Genomic DNA, 16733 nt, shown 5'->3' with positions numbered 1-16733 from the left:
AAACATAGTCTCTTTCTCTCTCTCGTGTGTGATTTTGAAATTTTTATTCAATCAATATAAAAAACAAATTCAACATACAATGACAATAAATAGTAGTAGATGGTAAACTTTTTCATAATTTGGAATCAATAATAATCTTAGAAATTTTTATATTCTTATAATCTGTCAAGGAAATGTTAAACGTGTGTTGTTTTTCTTACTCATCTTCAATCTATGGTTTTGAAAATGATGAATTTATATTTGATGTTGATGAGCGTTTTTAACTCGCATTAATGTTATAACGCATTGATCTTATTACTGAAATTGTAATTTATTTATGGAAAATTAAGAAACATTTTTGAGAGAAAATATTCGGGAGGGTCCCAGATGCGTACAAAAAATATCGGACACAGCAGGTTGTTCCAATCGGACACAGTTTCAATCGGACACAGATTGAAACGGACACAAGTTAAAACGGACACACGACGGTTCCAATCGGACACAAGTTAAAACGAGTAAAGATGCAATCTACCTCGGTCACCTCAAAAATCAATAAAATTAGGCTTATTCGACGCGTTTTTGCATGAAACGAAAGAATCTGGCAGAAATAAGCTCTGCCCCGCCAACCGAGATATTAAGCGTTAAAGTTGACAACTATTGAGATTAGGAAATCTGTCACAGCCACATTGCGAAATTGTAACCCATGTAGACAATGGGGTGTGTGGACAGTAGCGGCTACGCTGCCCCAAACAAAAAAAAAATAACATATCCTACCCGCTTGGGGCCTAACCGCGTGGAAGATGCAGCTGGGATAGTGTCCGCTTGGAATATTTTTAATCCATGAAGACAGTGGGGTGTGAGAAGTTATTTTAGAGGCACTAAAAATTCATTTGGAATTCGGGATGTGAGAATTTTTACTCGTTTAACTTGTATCCGATTGGAACTGCGTCTGATGGAAGTTGTCGTATGTTCCTTTCAATCTGTGTCCGATTGGATTCATCGTGTGTCCGATTGAGACTGTGTCCGATTGGAACAATCTGCTGTGTCCGATATTTTTTGTGCGCATCTAGGATCTTCCCAATTATTCTACGATATGAGACTATTATAAGCTCAAATTTTTATAATACAACAATGAGGCGAAGAAGACCTTATTCGACAAAAGCGAATCTTGGTCCCCAATAATAAATATTTCTGAGTGAATTTTCCATTTCCAATTCATGCGAACTGCGCGCCAATTATTTATGGTGTTTGAAACACAGTTACAAACACTTCACTTCTTCGCTTAAATAAGTGTTATTCATATATTGGTCGATTTTTTATTTATTGTTTTATTATTATTACATCATCATTTTATAATTAATTTCATATAAATTTGTCGCCGAAGGTATAGACCAATAAATTCAACATTGAGATTGTTCTTTCTTCAATCAGATTAACTTCTATCTAGATGCCTTACACAACTTGTCAAGCGCTTGAAAAGAATGAAAAGAAGAATACAGTTCGGGCACGAAGAAGCAACGTCGAGCGACGGTTTGTACCGTGACGAGGACGAAAAGATGGCGCAACGTAATGCCGGCGTTACATAAAAGCGTAAACGGGTTTAAAGATTTCCCTCGCACCGGCTCTCGAAGTCGAACCGAGAATCTGCTCTGCTATCGTTCGATCAATCGTTACTCCGTATTTCACTGTACCTCTTTCGAACCTTCTCGTCAATCCTCTCCGAAGCTGTAATCGGACATCATCCCTCTTTCCTTTCCCTCATCAGATCGATCAATTGATATTATATATAGGTGGGGTTGACAAACGGACGTCGGTATTGTTCGGAGGCGGGGGGAAGGGGTCCATAACGAATATTAATTGAAATAGATCAACTAATGAGAGGTCGGCGACGCGCGTAATTGGTTTAATTACTGTTACGTTTCTGCCGTCGGCGATAAAGCGAAAATGAACGAAGTACGTAATTGTTATTTTTAGATTGTAACGAACTGACAAATATTACATAACTATTGTTCGCGTTTTTCCTCGCTGAAAAGTCGACGTAATGTAAAAACGATTGCTTTTTTCTATTTTAATAAATGTAGTATTAGTCTTATTACTGGATAATAGTAAATAATAATATTTAATTTTTCTCCAAATTACAAATGAAATAAATATTTGTGTGTGTTGAAGAATTATTTCAGCTAATTTAGCTCTTATTCTAAATTTCACATTAATTTTACGGAAAAAATTAAAAAGGCTAAATAATAAACGTTGCTTTTTTTCAGCGTTTAATCATAAAATATTTAATAAAAATATAAGTAAAAATAATGTTAATTAAAATTTTTTAACTACAATGAAATAATGACTTTGTTACGGCGCATTTTACGGACATTTTATACATTTTACATACGTTTTATATTAACGGAATTAACGAAAGGTATACTTCCTTGCGCAAGAACGTGCACATGTTTCCGCGTGTATGTACCACCGTTCGTATCTGTGCGTGCAAGTATTCATATGGAACGCGCACAAGAGCGAGAACATCTAAGATCCTATCGCCCAATGCTCCGAGCGCGATATGACCACCGCCTATCGCTACCGGTCTTACTACCAGTCCGACCACCATTCTCGATCATCGTTTTATCATTCAACAAGGATTTATCTCGATCGTCGTCGATAGCTAAACCGCGCACCTGTCCCGTATCGTAGATGATTACCGAAGTTAAAGTAATAATGCATCTTCGCAATGCTACTATAATCTCCGCGTATAGTTTGTATGCAAAATGAATGAATAAAAAAATGAATGTGCAAATAAGATAAATCCAACAAGTAAACTAAGAAGGTATCATTAATTTTATATTAATATTATATTAATTCATATTATTCGTGATATTACAAAAGAAATTATTATCCATATGAAAATTTGTTTCGTCGATGATCAAAAAATATTAATTTACAAATCTCTCTCTCTCTCTCTCTCTCTCTCTCTAAAGAAGAATATTAAGTGAAAAAATATATATATGTATATTATTAGTAAGCGTCATAACAGCAGCTTTGTTGGTACCCCACTATTTGTGTATATCGCATATTTCTTGTATCTTAGTATAATTCAATAAATTAAATTTAACTAAATATTATATTACACCGATTATGTTAATAATTAAAATTTTTTAATTTAATTTTTACAAGTTTCTTACAATCATAAACACACTACATATTTAGATAAATGTAGTACAATATTTTAAAAAATAAGAAAATGTAGACACTCTGTCATACTTAAAATAGTAAGAAAATGATAAAGATAATGAATAGTCTCTGTGACATTTGTACTAAATAATTTTTTCATAATAATTTGCAAAAAAATTATGTTTTCATCACTTATTTTACAGCATGTAAAATATTTAACTTTTTTAAAAATTTTCCTTTCTTTCTCTCTCTCTGTCTCTTGCTGTTATTAACAAATATTTTAACATTACAAATATGTATGTTGTTGAATTTTCAACCACTGGGCACATTCAGTTATTGAAATATCTATCTTATATGTTACGTAAATCATTTTAATTCCAAACATTTAAAAAGAAAGAAGTTATCTCTCTTCCTTTATTAGATATCATATTTTCATCCATTATATTACATCGACACCATTATTAACCTGTTATACGAAATATTCTTATCGTTCCTAAATAATGCAACACATTGGACCATAACATTTATATGTCACCATGAATTACTCATGACGTCTAGCGACATGATACGACCATTCCTCGTAATAGCGGCTCGATCATTTTATCATTCAACTAGAATTTATCTCGGATCGGACAGCGAAACACGCCTCTAGCTTGCACCCGGTTTCTGATAAGAATAATTTATTACGATAACGTCTATGTATGCGCAACCTGTTTGTCGCTTCTTAGACTGGCATGCTCGCGATTTTGCTTGCCCGTAATATGTCTTACCGTTTATCCTCCAATCAGTCGCGAAAGACTGCATCATTATTATCCGAATAAGCGGGTGTCGTTCGCACGTGGGTGTCTAACGACGACGTTATTCAATAGACAGTTAATCCGCGTAATCGAATAACGCTTAATCTCAGCATATCCTTAATTATAGTGTTTATCGCAAAAGTACATCCTCGGCAAATATCAACCAGATTATAATCAGCAGTGATAGTCATATCGTAGTCCCGTATAAAATTACGCGTTTCACATCTGAGTCTAATGAAAAAATCCTACTTGGAATATTCATCGTAAATTGATTCACACATCATTATACGTATTATTTAAATTAACGATTTTTCCATGCGAGTGTTATAATCAAATTAATGTGCAATGGAAATATCTCGCTTATTTAAGCAATGTTGTGATAAATAAAAAAATTTATATAATATTTTTCTTACTTATTTTGATACAAGATGTTTAACTTATTTTTCTTAGTTTGCCACTTCTCTTTCTCTCTTTCCGTCTTTCGCTGTTATTGAAAAATATCTTAACAATTAAGTACAAATATATACCTATTATTTTTTTTATATTTTTTTAATCACTGGACACGTTCAATTATTGAGACATTTATCTTACCAATATGTCGAAATCATATTATCTTATATACCTATCTTATTAATCCAAAAATAATCAACACAAATAAGTGAAGACAGTCATATTGCGGTCCTTGCTGCTTAATAAGATATTTTTGCGTGAATATTACAATTTCCCGTTCAAGCAAACTGCGTCAACAATATTAAAATGTTTGTCAATTAATTTGTGATATTACGTTCTACAGCTTCGGTTTAGGATTGTATTTCAAAATCAATACATAATCAATATCTGAAAATTGTATAAAGATTCATGCAACAATATTAATCATCACTATTCACTTTGACCAAACAAGGCCTTCTTCGCTTATTTGTATTATCCGCTTATTTAAATAATCAATGTTATAAAATTGGATTAAAACGAGTTAATCCTTAAATTGTGAAAAATGTAACATTTTTAACATCGTAGATCCACTGGACTCTTGTTTTTCGCTAATAAAATGAAGTTTAATTTTAAAAACATTTTTATGATATCTTTTGATGTTCGGATTCTCAAATTTATTTATTTTTAATCAAAACTGATAATAGAAACTAATAATTAGTTTTGCATTGATTCTCATTTAAAAAGTTAATAAACTTTCTATACTAACAGTAAAATTTAATATGAGTCCGGTGGACCTATGACATCAGTCAAGAGTTAAATACCTGCGCGTAAAACACATATGATAAAACACAAGGATGACATACGACATGCTTGATAATGATCGATTACACAGTACGTCGAGCGTACTGTGTAATCGAAAAGCGGAATCATTCTGGAATAACAGGATGACACACCGATCGAATGGTCTTTCTCATTCGATCGACCCCGCCTTTCCCTTCTTCCACCATCTACCGCTGAACGTTTCTCGCTTTAAGAAACAAAAAGATTACGTCGAACCGTTAATACAGTTACGTATTATCTAGATTGCTACCCGTCGGCTTCCGCCGGCCAAGAAACAGCATGAGTAATTAATCAAAGACAATCAAACTCTGGGAGCGTCGACTTAAACCGACTCCCAACGGGACGGCCCCGCTATCCGTCATCTCTCCACCGTTTAAAACCGGGAAAGAACGGTGATGGCTGCGCGTTGCAATTGCCGTTGCTCACCCGGATGTGAATTGTACGAAAAGCTCCGCGGTGACTTTCTCCGCGGGACGCGGGATCCAAGCGCTTTTTAACAACTGGAATTTAACGCCCACCTGTTAATTCGCGCGAGACTGTCGCACAACATTGTATGACGCTTAATTCCAGACTTGTTCGCCCACAGATTGTCTAATTATTCACTGACGCGGACAAATGAAGACCTCCGACGTCGCATTTAACATGACAGTTTCATGTTAAAACAATTAAATCACTTAATCCGGGCGCTGGTGACCATAGAGTATTTTTTTTGAGGTCCCCTCGGTACCTTGGGTGAACTTTATGTTTTTTGGGTCGCTGAATCCGAATTTCGAGGGTACCACGCCGAATTCTTGTTCATTTTTTTGTTATTAACAATTTAGATTGCAAAATCGTGTTTTTCGTGTTTTGGGCGGAAAAAAAATATTTTACCATAAATCTAAGCTCGGAATTCGATTCCGCATGAAAAAATACAATTAAAACTTGTATTATATGTGCCAATTGTAAATTATTCAATTATGCATAATGCTGAGCTCGAAATCCATGCACGACTACGTATGTGGTCTTTATGATTTTTTAGTAAATTACAACAGTTAGATATTATTAATTATAAGCAAAAAACTATAAATATAAACTTTTTTTCATTATTAAAATCTTACACGAAGTGAAAAATATCAAGCAGAAGGCGCGGCGCGACGCGACGACTCGCACGCGCGTGTTTTTAAAACACGTCGGAGTTTGCGACGCTTGCCTGTCTGTGCCTGTTTATCGCGCGGAGCCTCATTTCGCCGTCGGAGCTTTGAGATACAGTACGTATTTGAGAACAGGTGAATTATTTAGTATTTTGACTATGTCCCAAAGCAGTGATTTAAATTTTGACAAGAGCTTATGTATTATTTGCCAATCAAAAGATTATAACTTAACTAGTACAATAAATGGTTGCGAGAAAATACGTAAAGCCGCTAATCAAAGACAAGATACAGTATCATTAAGATTGAATCAATTGACACATGATGAACTTTTTCAATATCACGTAAGTAATACATGCTACAAGACGTATGTAAACAATATAAAATTGCAAGAGCTGTGAAAAAATTGAAAGAAGCAAACCACGAGATCCAACAAAGCACAAGCCAGTGTACGGCAAAAAATAACAATGTTCTAAAAGAAAATAATAGTAGAATTACAAGGTCACAATTAAACCATCTGTCTATAAAACCGAGAAATGAATCTGAACATAATAAGTGCATTATTTGTGGTTATTATTCTCATAAAGGGGAAAAACAAACCTTTAGAATAAGTGAAAAAGAGCGCGCAGATAAATTTTTTCAAATAACAAGGTTTTTTCAAGATGATGTTTTTGTGCAATGTTCAGATTTAGAAAATTCATCAGATATTTTTGCCAGTGATATTTACTGTCATAAGAATTGTATTAAATTATATTTAAAGAAATATGAAATTGTTGTAAATGCTCATTCTAGTCAAGAAAGTCGTCTTGCGGAGCACAGTGATAAAGACAGTGAAAGTAATGAAATTGTTACACACAAATCATCTGCTATTGCTCATGTAATCAATTCTTTTATTCCACGGGTTCGCAAAGGGGAAGTTTTTACTTTAACCAATGTTCGCGATCAAGCAAATGAATTTTCGAAGTCAACACTAAATATTCTCAATATAAACATTAAAAACTATTTGATAGATAATTACGGCGAAACGATTGAATTTTCAGTTCCATCTGATAGAAAAAAGGCAACTCTATTCTATGATAGTAAAATTTCTTTAGCAGATGTCCTCACAAACTTGCAGCCGAAAAATATTCTGAAGAAAAGTGCGAAAATGATTAAAGATGCCCTTAATACTCTCGATTTTAATCTAGAAGATAAGTTTCTTGATGTGTATAATTTGAGATCCTCGTGGGAAAAGTTTGAAATTCCCGAAAATTTATTAATATTTCTAACCGAACTATATGCTTTAAGAAAACGTGCAAAAAAAGAATCTGTTCAAAGTGAATTGTCTGAAAATAAAATCTTAAAAATGAAAGCTTTATGTCAAATAATGTTCTATATTCTAAAAAACGGTAAAGTAAAGACGCCGTTACACGTGCTTATTGCTCAAACTATTCACATTACATATAAAAGTAAGGATCTGATTGAGTGCTTTAATCGTCTTGGACTAAGTATTTGGTTACTGTATAAAGGATCAACATTTAGTCGTAAAAAAAGTTTCTATTCTCTATCCCCCTATCGATCAATTATTACCTAGTTGCAATTGTCTGGTGTGCTCTACGAAGGCATGTTGCTATCGTGCGGCAAAATTACGATGCGTTTCTTTCTGTAAATGTCGCGTAAATGACACTTACAAAAATTCATATGTATAAAAATAATTAAACTTTCCTTATTAAATCAATTAATTTCATTTCCATACATACCTTCCTACATTGTAGAAATATAACAATATATATTAATAAGAACTGAGTGCGGTCTTGCGCAGATTCAGTAGTTTAGCTTTCACTTATTCATAATAGAATAATTCAGAATTGGTACTGATTATACTTATTTTAATTGTATTTTTTCATGCGGAATCGAATTCCGAGCTTAGATTTATGGTAAAATATTTTTTTTCCGCCCAAAACACGAAAAACACGATTTTGCAATCTAAATTGTTAATAACAAAAAAATGAACAAGAATTCGGCGTGGTACCCTCGAAATTCGGATTCAGCGATCCAAAAAACATAAAGTTCACCCAAGGTACCGAGGGGACCTCAAAAAAAATACTCTATGGTCACCAGCGCCCGGACTAATTGTAAAACTCATTGCTGTATAACTGTATAACTGCTATTCTTTGCTTAACGGGTTTGTATTCATAGATATCTCAATTTTTCTTTGCGCTAATAAAAATTGAAATAAAAAATGAACTGCAATATATAAAGAAATACAAGCTCGTGATATACAAAATAATAAATAAATGTAAAATTAATAGTCCAAGAAACGAGCATAAATAAAGATATTAAAATTAAATTAATTTATTCATAAAAAAATCGATGAATCGTGAAAAGATTGAAAAAGTTTCGTATTTCTAGGAATAAAAAATCCATCAACTATTTTATAAATAAACTTAATTTTATAAGTTTAATTTTATTTTACAAGGTTATAATTCATTATTATATTATTTCTAAATACCGCAATTCTTTCTTACTTTTTAATTTATGAACTGATAAAGATTACAGAGTTTTCATCAGTTCATAAATTAAAAATTAAAAAAGAATTGCAATATGTAGAAATAGTATAATAATAAATTAACGTGTTGTGTTATGTTATTTTATGCTAATTTACTAAAAACAATATTTTTGATAAAAGATTTGACGTATCAACAAGATGACAACACAAGAGTATTACATAATTAGTATTTTGATAGATTTGCCAACATTCTGATTCTGATAGAGATCAACAATTTTATTTACGTGGCGAAATATCCATAATCACGTCCATCAATTTTGCCAGCTGTCCGACTTTGTTCCGACTCGCGAAATGCGTTGTCGAACACCAATCGGATTTGGCATCGGCGGTGGTACATGCGGTCGAGACTCATGTTCTCGCGGTGCGTATATGGCGTTCACGCACGATAGAAATTTTCCGATAGCCACGATCGGGAGGCGAGTTATGACCGCGGACGTGAGCAGCCGCTGGAAGTCGTGGAAAGGGCTGGGCAACGACGACGGTTACCGGCAATCTCCAATCATCCGTTCTGCGTTACATCACCGCGGGAGATCACCGACGGAGTTTACTGGAAAACAATAGAACGTCGATGCCGTAGCCATCCGAATGGATGTATTATCGACCACTTTCGGTCGTATCGCGACCGTACGCTCGCGAATGACATCAAGAATCCTCCGTCTCGGTAGGGAATGTCATGTGCCGCGGATATATTGCCACGAGCGAGATCTCCGTTTTTACACGTAACGACGTAAAGTACGGTCCAGCAACGAAGATTTTTAACTGAGAAACGAGGGTTTGCTCGCGAATAACGACCTAAATTACCAAATTTTACTCACGTCCGATTATTTCATATTAAAAAATATTAAACTGTATTTTTTGTAGTATTACGTGTAGAATTCATAAAATACAAGGTGTACACAATGAGAATCTCCGATATTTTGAAATAAAGAAAAATTAAAACAAGCGCATACATATTTCTAAGCATTTTTATCGTAAAGAACTAAAAAAGTTTCTTACAAAAATTACCTAATGTCTAAGTGAATACCTTTAGTGGCACGAAGGATATCAAGATGGTATTCCACTTCACGTCAAGTGCGCTGCAACATGCCGATAGTTATGGCCAATTGTGCCAATAACGGTCACAATTTAGTTGCTCAAAATATTTACGTTTGGCATCTTGATGAAATAAAATCATGTCCTTGACGTATCCTCGGAAAAAGAAATCCAAGAGAGCGATTCCTAAGGGAAGGAAAATAATTTATAGTAACATGTGGATATTTGATACACGGAGAGAACAATTTTGCTGAAATATCCAAAAATTTAGCAAAACCGTTCTCTCCGTGTATCAAATGTCCACATGTTACTAAAATTTTTCCCTCCCTTGAAAATCGTTCTCTTGGATTTCTTTTTCCCTCGCTTTTTCAGGGATATATCAGAGGATCAACTTGTACATTAGATCTGTATAATAAAATGTACCATCAATAGCAATCTCAATCGGATAATCTGCGATTCTAAAAGAAAGTGTGCCTCGATCGAGAAATTATTTCGCAGATTTGCATGTTATATCGCTTAGGAGTACCGAACTCCTGTACAATCTCGTTCCCCGCGTCGGTTATTAATGTTCGAGAGAGTATCGAGCCACCAAGATCCCACATGTACGAATGCTTTCACGCCGGTTACTTTTTAATAAGCCGCAATCGAATTTACGTAATACACGTTCCGCGCGTGAATGCTTTACAAAACGTTTGTCAGTTTATTTTCTTTACGGAGCGCATAACACCCATTAGGTGCGAAAGGATTAACCGGCTTTCCAATGGTGTAAATCACGGAATCCGGGAAGGCGATTTCGCGCGCGGAGAGATTCGCCGCTCGGCGAGGTATCGGTCACGACGGGCGAAGTGATACGCGTGTGAGGCAAGATGCGTAAACGCGCGATAAAAATATTTCCTACCGAGCTACACGCCGGTTAACCATGCGATCACGACCACGGCGACGCGAGCCCCCAGGCGAGGACTACGGGTTGCGACCCCAATCGTATTCGGATACCATTTTGCGCAGGTGTGCGTGATCATTAATCCAGAAATGGAAGTGAACGTTGCGAGTTACGGGCACTAAGCTGGTCGCGCGGTGCCGCGTTTCTTTCCCGCTCGGTCGCATCGTTTTCGCCACGTTCGTCGATCGCTTCTTTCCTTCTTATTTTTATACCCAATAAAAAAGAGGCGTGGCGCGTTACCCGCGCGAACGATTTCGCGGTTTGAACTATTAAGCGCGCTTGCCGTTGCTAAGCGTTGCGAGCGCTAAGGCGATTATTTTTTTGTTCGCGGTTCTCTTTATCGAGGCGATTACAGCCGCGTTTTAAGATTATTTCAAAGGATTTTTTCTTTTTTTTTTTCCTCAGTCGCGTTACAACTCCACTCGTAACCGCCAACTACATCCTCGCTCCATGTTGCTTTTTAATTGGGGAACCGCTGGTGAATACATCGACCTTGAGATCTCAAGGCGAATCGAACATCTATCTACGCACTTTGTTGGATTATTATTTCGTGTCGCGTAATTATGTTAGAGTGTGTTCAGAATAATTCCTCAGAATGGTTCATACATAGTCGATTATTCTTTTCATATAGGATATTCCGTATACATGTCACATTTTTTTCTTTCTATAGATATTTCAAAATTAAGAATAGTTATTAAAATTAAGGATAATTTAACGAAAGAAAATTTTTGATACTTAATTTTTAACATAATAATTTAACTAGAAAATAAATAAATAATTTTATATGCATTTTGTCACTCATTAAAATTTTATAATTTTTATTTAGTATCTCAGTTTTTTATAAAATTACAAATATTTTGTAAAAAACGTTATTTTTCTGTCTTTTCTTAGGAACAAGTGAAAGTACGACACTTCCGTATAGCGAAGTACCCTATACAAGAAAGTGATATATAGCAGGTATACTAATCAATTTTTCAAAATTGATAATAAGAATAAAAATGGCCATAATACGTAAAAATATTCACAAAGTCAAATTTTAAATCCGAATTTTTATCCGAGAGAAATTTCGAATTTTAATACGAATATACATTTAACTCTCATTACATTTATATCGATATTTAACAACGCGTAACAATATTTAAATTCTACGAAACGTAATCCAACAGCAATTAAACTTTACGAAATATAAACCATTAGTATTTAAATTCTGTGAAATATAATCCAACGTCGAAAAACGAAACCTATTGCGAGCAGTTGTAAACATTCGGGACAAATTCGTAATTTATTCACCAGTATTCGTGAGTGCTATCTCGCGTAATACGACAAGGAATTATCCATAAGTCATTCCTTAAACGTATACACCGATATGTGGCACACGAACCGACTATTGCATGGATTTTCCATAGAATGGTCGATCGACGATGGGCTCGTCTGCGTTATGTGATATGCGGAAAAAATTTCACATAATTAACCCATAAAGTAGCGCAATCGGGGATCTCTCTCTATGGTTTATCCATAAGCGAGCGGCGAGGCCACTCGGCGCTGCACATGCACCTGTGTACTAGTACGCCGCACCTGTACACGGCTAAGTAAAGGCGGAATTGTACGGTTCGTTTCTACTTTCGATAATTTCAAAAGAAGCGTGAGGAAAAGCTCCTCTAAATTTAATCTATAGTTTAGATATTTTTTAAAATCACAGATATTCGGACAGAAAAGTACTTGCGGCTATAATTATGTGTTATCATAAATGTAATTATTACTGTTATAGTAATTTTGGTAATTTTCAGTAATTAATGAAGCAATTCAGCAATATAAACGGTACGCTATTATATTAAGTCAATTGATAAAATTATACGAATTAAAAGATGATTTTTTTACACCTTTGATTTAAATTTATAGCAATTGCAATCATTTTTAGAACTCTATACATATATAATATATTATTATTACTAACATTATAGCAGTAATAATCACAATTATAGTAACATGTAATTATAGTTACAAAACTAGTGTACCTATTTGCATTGTGAAAATGAATAATGGATTTCAAACGGGAAGAAATCTGTAAAATTTACAGAATTACAATATGCATAATCCAGTTTCTGTAATACGAACAAAAACTCGTCTATTCACTTCTTTGGATTCATGCTAAGTAATTTCTAAAGATGAATCGTATAAGCAGACAATATGTGTCCGCATAAACGCACGCAGATGGGCGAAGCGACAACCTGATGGGTAGTTTCGTTTGCGTGCAATTCATAATGTAAAATTCCGCTGTCTCTCGCGGACGGTCAATGGAATTTTAAATGAGTCCTTCTCAAACGCCGAGTAAGTGTACCTTCCCACTTAGAAATTAATCAAGTGGACGTTAATCAGAAAAAAATCAGATGTTCTCTCTCTCGATCGCAAGCAAATTTTAAAGGAGAAAATTGTTTAAGTAATCATGAAATCAAAATCTTTCTATCTTTCTATTATAAACACACGGAATTTTCACAGAGCCAACAATAAACTCGCAATGGAGTTGACTCTAAACTCATCGGAGAATAGCAATTCATCGCCTACGATCTCTGACGCATCCCACACGTAACGCGGAAACAGCAATCACGACGTAGCCGTGAACGAGGGCGCAGTTTGAAGTATCCGTGCAAATGCAAGTCCGTGAACAAGTGCAAATGCATTCTTTCGAGCTGTGCCCCCGGGGGCCTGTACCGCGATCGTGTTGCTGTCGCAAGATTCGATTTAAATTCCAACCGTGTACGTATAGATGGCCGCACATAAATTCAAGTCTACTCACCGGTAGATACGCAGAGCGGCGGCGGCGGCGTGGGCGTCGTCGAGGGCGACGGTACTCTTCTTGCGACGGCGTTAATTATCGCCGCCGGGCTGTACCGTGGCACCTGCAACACCACAGGAGTTTTCACGGACAGATCCACTGGTTCCAGCTGCACCGGCGGTCCCGCCGCCTATAACAGAAGGAAACGTGCTCGTCAGTGGCTGGCAACTATCATTAACAGAAGCGTTTCTGCCCATTGGGCGTAGTACTTGTGATCTATCACCTTTTCAAGTGTACAAGAATGTTTAATTGTTTTCGAGCAAAGAAGAAATTGTTGATTTCGAAATGTAAAAAAAAGTGATACTAACTTAATAAAAGTTTAATTAAAACAAAAAATAGTTATTATTTTTTTATATTATTTGATTTATTTGTCTCGATTAACTCGGAAGTAGTCACTTGATTTTTTTTATGTAAACGATCACCTAGGATGTTTTTACACCCCAATTAAAATCACTATTGTTTACAACATACTGAATATTATTAACATATTGATTGTCTTCCGATTTATTAGTATTTGAGAATGTTACAGATATAGAGAGAGTCAATGTTTAGAAGCCAAACAAATATTAAACAGAATAAACATATTAAATAGTTTATTATAACATATATTTCCAAAAAATAAGGATTTTTATTCATACAACACTTTCTATTGCGAGTTTTCAATGGAATTGCATATTTAAAGGTTCGTAAAAATAATTATAAAGAAAAAGATGTTACGCAATATCTATTTAAAATAATACTTGCAAAATTCACATTTTTTTCGTCGCTGATGTGTAAAAATGCTCCAGGTAACTATTCCCGAATTGAACTCATGTTTTTTTTTAGCGCAGTGTAATAAAAAGGAAGTATAAATAGGCTTTATAAATCATAAGAAGTAAATATTGTATAATATCATATTATATTATAAAGTATATACTAAAATATAAGATAATATTTTATTTGTAAAATTATTGAATAATGCAAAGGCATTCTGCGATAATTTTTGAATGCGAAATAGGATTTTTTTTCAATTTTTCCAGCAAAAGTTATTATAATAATTAACTTATAGTTGTTAAGTCCTTATAATATTTAATACGAAGGTGTGTATTTCAATGTGACTGCGTGCTTAGAGTCAACGAAGATCTTAAAAGATCTCTGCCACGACTCGTCCGCGTAGGTGTCCTTCTCTTCTTTCTAGATATTAAGAAAAGGTGCGAAGCAATCTCGAGATTTTACATCACGAGTTAATTCACGTGTATTTCGTGGCGTTGTGGCGCTGGTGTAAATGAATATTAGTATAATACGCCGTTTACACAACGTGGTAATTTTGCGGATGTTACTCCGCTCGACTGTGCGGGGGAACTCGATTTGACGAGACTTAGATGTTGCGCAAGTATAATCTCACCCACGCAACATCGCCGATTGTCATACCTGAGATTGTCGGGTTAATACACCGATTTTCCGTAGATAGTAATTTTTCGAAAGTTGCGGTGTATAGATAGGCGAAACGGACGGACAAAGAGTCTAGCCTTCTGTACGTGACTTATTCAGCAGCGGTTTCAATAGCCGATGCTGATAGCAGGCCAAAGTGCTTAAGCGCAATTAGCATAACTAGCGTCGGTAGTGACGTGAACTAATCACGACCAGTTCCCACGAGAGATTCGACTCGGCCTAAGCTTGTCGATCGCTTGTATACCCTGCGCTATCTAATTTCCCTGTGACACACCTCCGATCGTCTAATGACCGACGGAATTAATAGTCAATCACGCAAAGGAACCAATTCTCACAGATTGCAATCAAATTGGACGCGAACGTCATTGGTATCGAAAACGGGACGTTGACAAAAACGGTACTTTCGGCCATTAATATCTGTCAGTAGAGAAGGATGTGCAGTATCGTAGAAGAAAGTATGACCAATTATGAGATATATCGCTTTTTCACTTCAAAAGTGGCACAACTCAAAAACGTGATTTTCGTGATTTTATTAACATGAATAAGTTATGTAAACATTATCCTACCAATCATCAAAACTAAAACTTAACTTCATTTAAAAAATCGTCAAAATCGTTACAAGTAAAAAAGAGTAGATTTTTAATAGTTATAAAAACTGTTAATACATAAACCATTATATTTGCTTTACTTCTGTCATGAGAATAACGCAATTATTATACACTATACGTCCCTTATATCTATCACTAAAACTAACTAAATATTGATGTGCAACGCGATGCAACACGACGCCTAACTCACCTAACTGTATCAAAAGAGAATCGTTTTGTAGCGGCCATGATCGATCGCTGTGTTCGCGTCGATATCGGATTTCCGAAACAATCGTGCAGAAGATCGGATTTACAGCACGGCGACCGGTTTCGCGCGCGATTGTTTCCCCGACAACAACCTCTCGATGAAACGTGGGAATGCTCGTGCACACATCGACAATGAAAAGCTCGCCTCTCTTCTGTCCGCGCCGTATACCCGTCATAGGATCAAACAAATGGTTCGCGTCGTGAAACACGATACGACGCTAATAGCGCAACTTCGAACGGCCGGTTACACCGGCGGTGAGTGTAACTGTAACACCACGGCGCGATTAACAAATTACACGTAACACACCGCGCGCGCGCAGAAAGCGACTCTTCGTTGCGCTCCCCGCAATAATTTATAACGGTGTTTACCGGTGCTTTTAGTAGAGCTATTCGAATCACTGTAAAACTGCAGCCAGCAAGAAAATATTGACGAATGAAAGGCTTCACAATTCATCATCGCAGAAACGCGTATTGTAAAATTAAAATATAAATAGTCCCGTTTATTTGCCAATATCACATTCAATTGTTTTTTTTTATTTTTATGGATTTTATGGATAGTAATATTTGAAATAATAAAACACTATTTGAAAGAATAATGTATAATTGAAAATTCGCCTGGGTCTTCAAGGTCCCGATTAAACCACGGAGGATTAAGATTATTAGTAGGGATGTATATATATAGTATATATATATATATTAGTAGGGATGTACGATCTCCAGATCAATTCGCCAAAAATCAATTTTTCTTGCAAAAAGAT

The 16733-nt window shown here is 35.3% G+C and overlaps 1 protein-coding gene across 1 annotated transcript in view; it reads right to left on the bottom strand.

Moving 5' to 3' along the window:
* Positions 1-13643: 13643 nt before the first annotated feature.
* The window catches only part of LOC108721446 (uncharacterized), a gene marked incomplete at its 5' end in the record, with an annotated part of 45908 nt that continues 42818 nt past the window's right edge, over positions 13644-16733 (bottom strand). Inside the window, one exon of the mRNA XM_018445997.1 lies at positions 13644-13820. Within this exon, the coding sequence (XP_018301499.1) occupies positions 13644-13820 (177 nt within the window). The remainder of the gene's footprint in view (positions 13821-16733) is intronic.

Source organism: Mycetomoellerius zeteki, unplaced genomic scaffold (genome assembly GCF_001594055.1).
Source record: "Mycetomoellerius zeteki isolate Tzet28-1 unplaced genomic scaffold, Tzet1.0 scaffold174, whole genome shotgun sequence".
Classification (NCBI taxonomy): Eukaryota; Metazoa; Arthropoda; class Insecta; order Hymenoptera; family Formicidae; genus Mycetomoellerius; species Mycetomoellerius zeteki.
The sequence above is the reverse complement of the archived record's forward strand: the minus strand, read 5'-3'. Positions and strand labels throughout refer to the sequence as shown.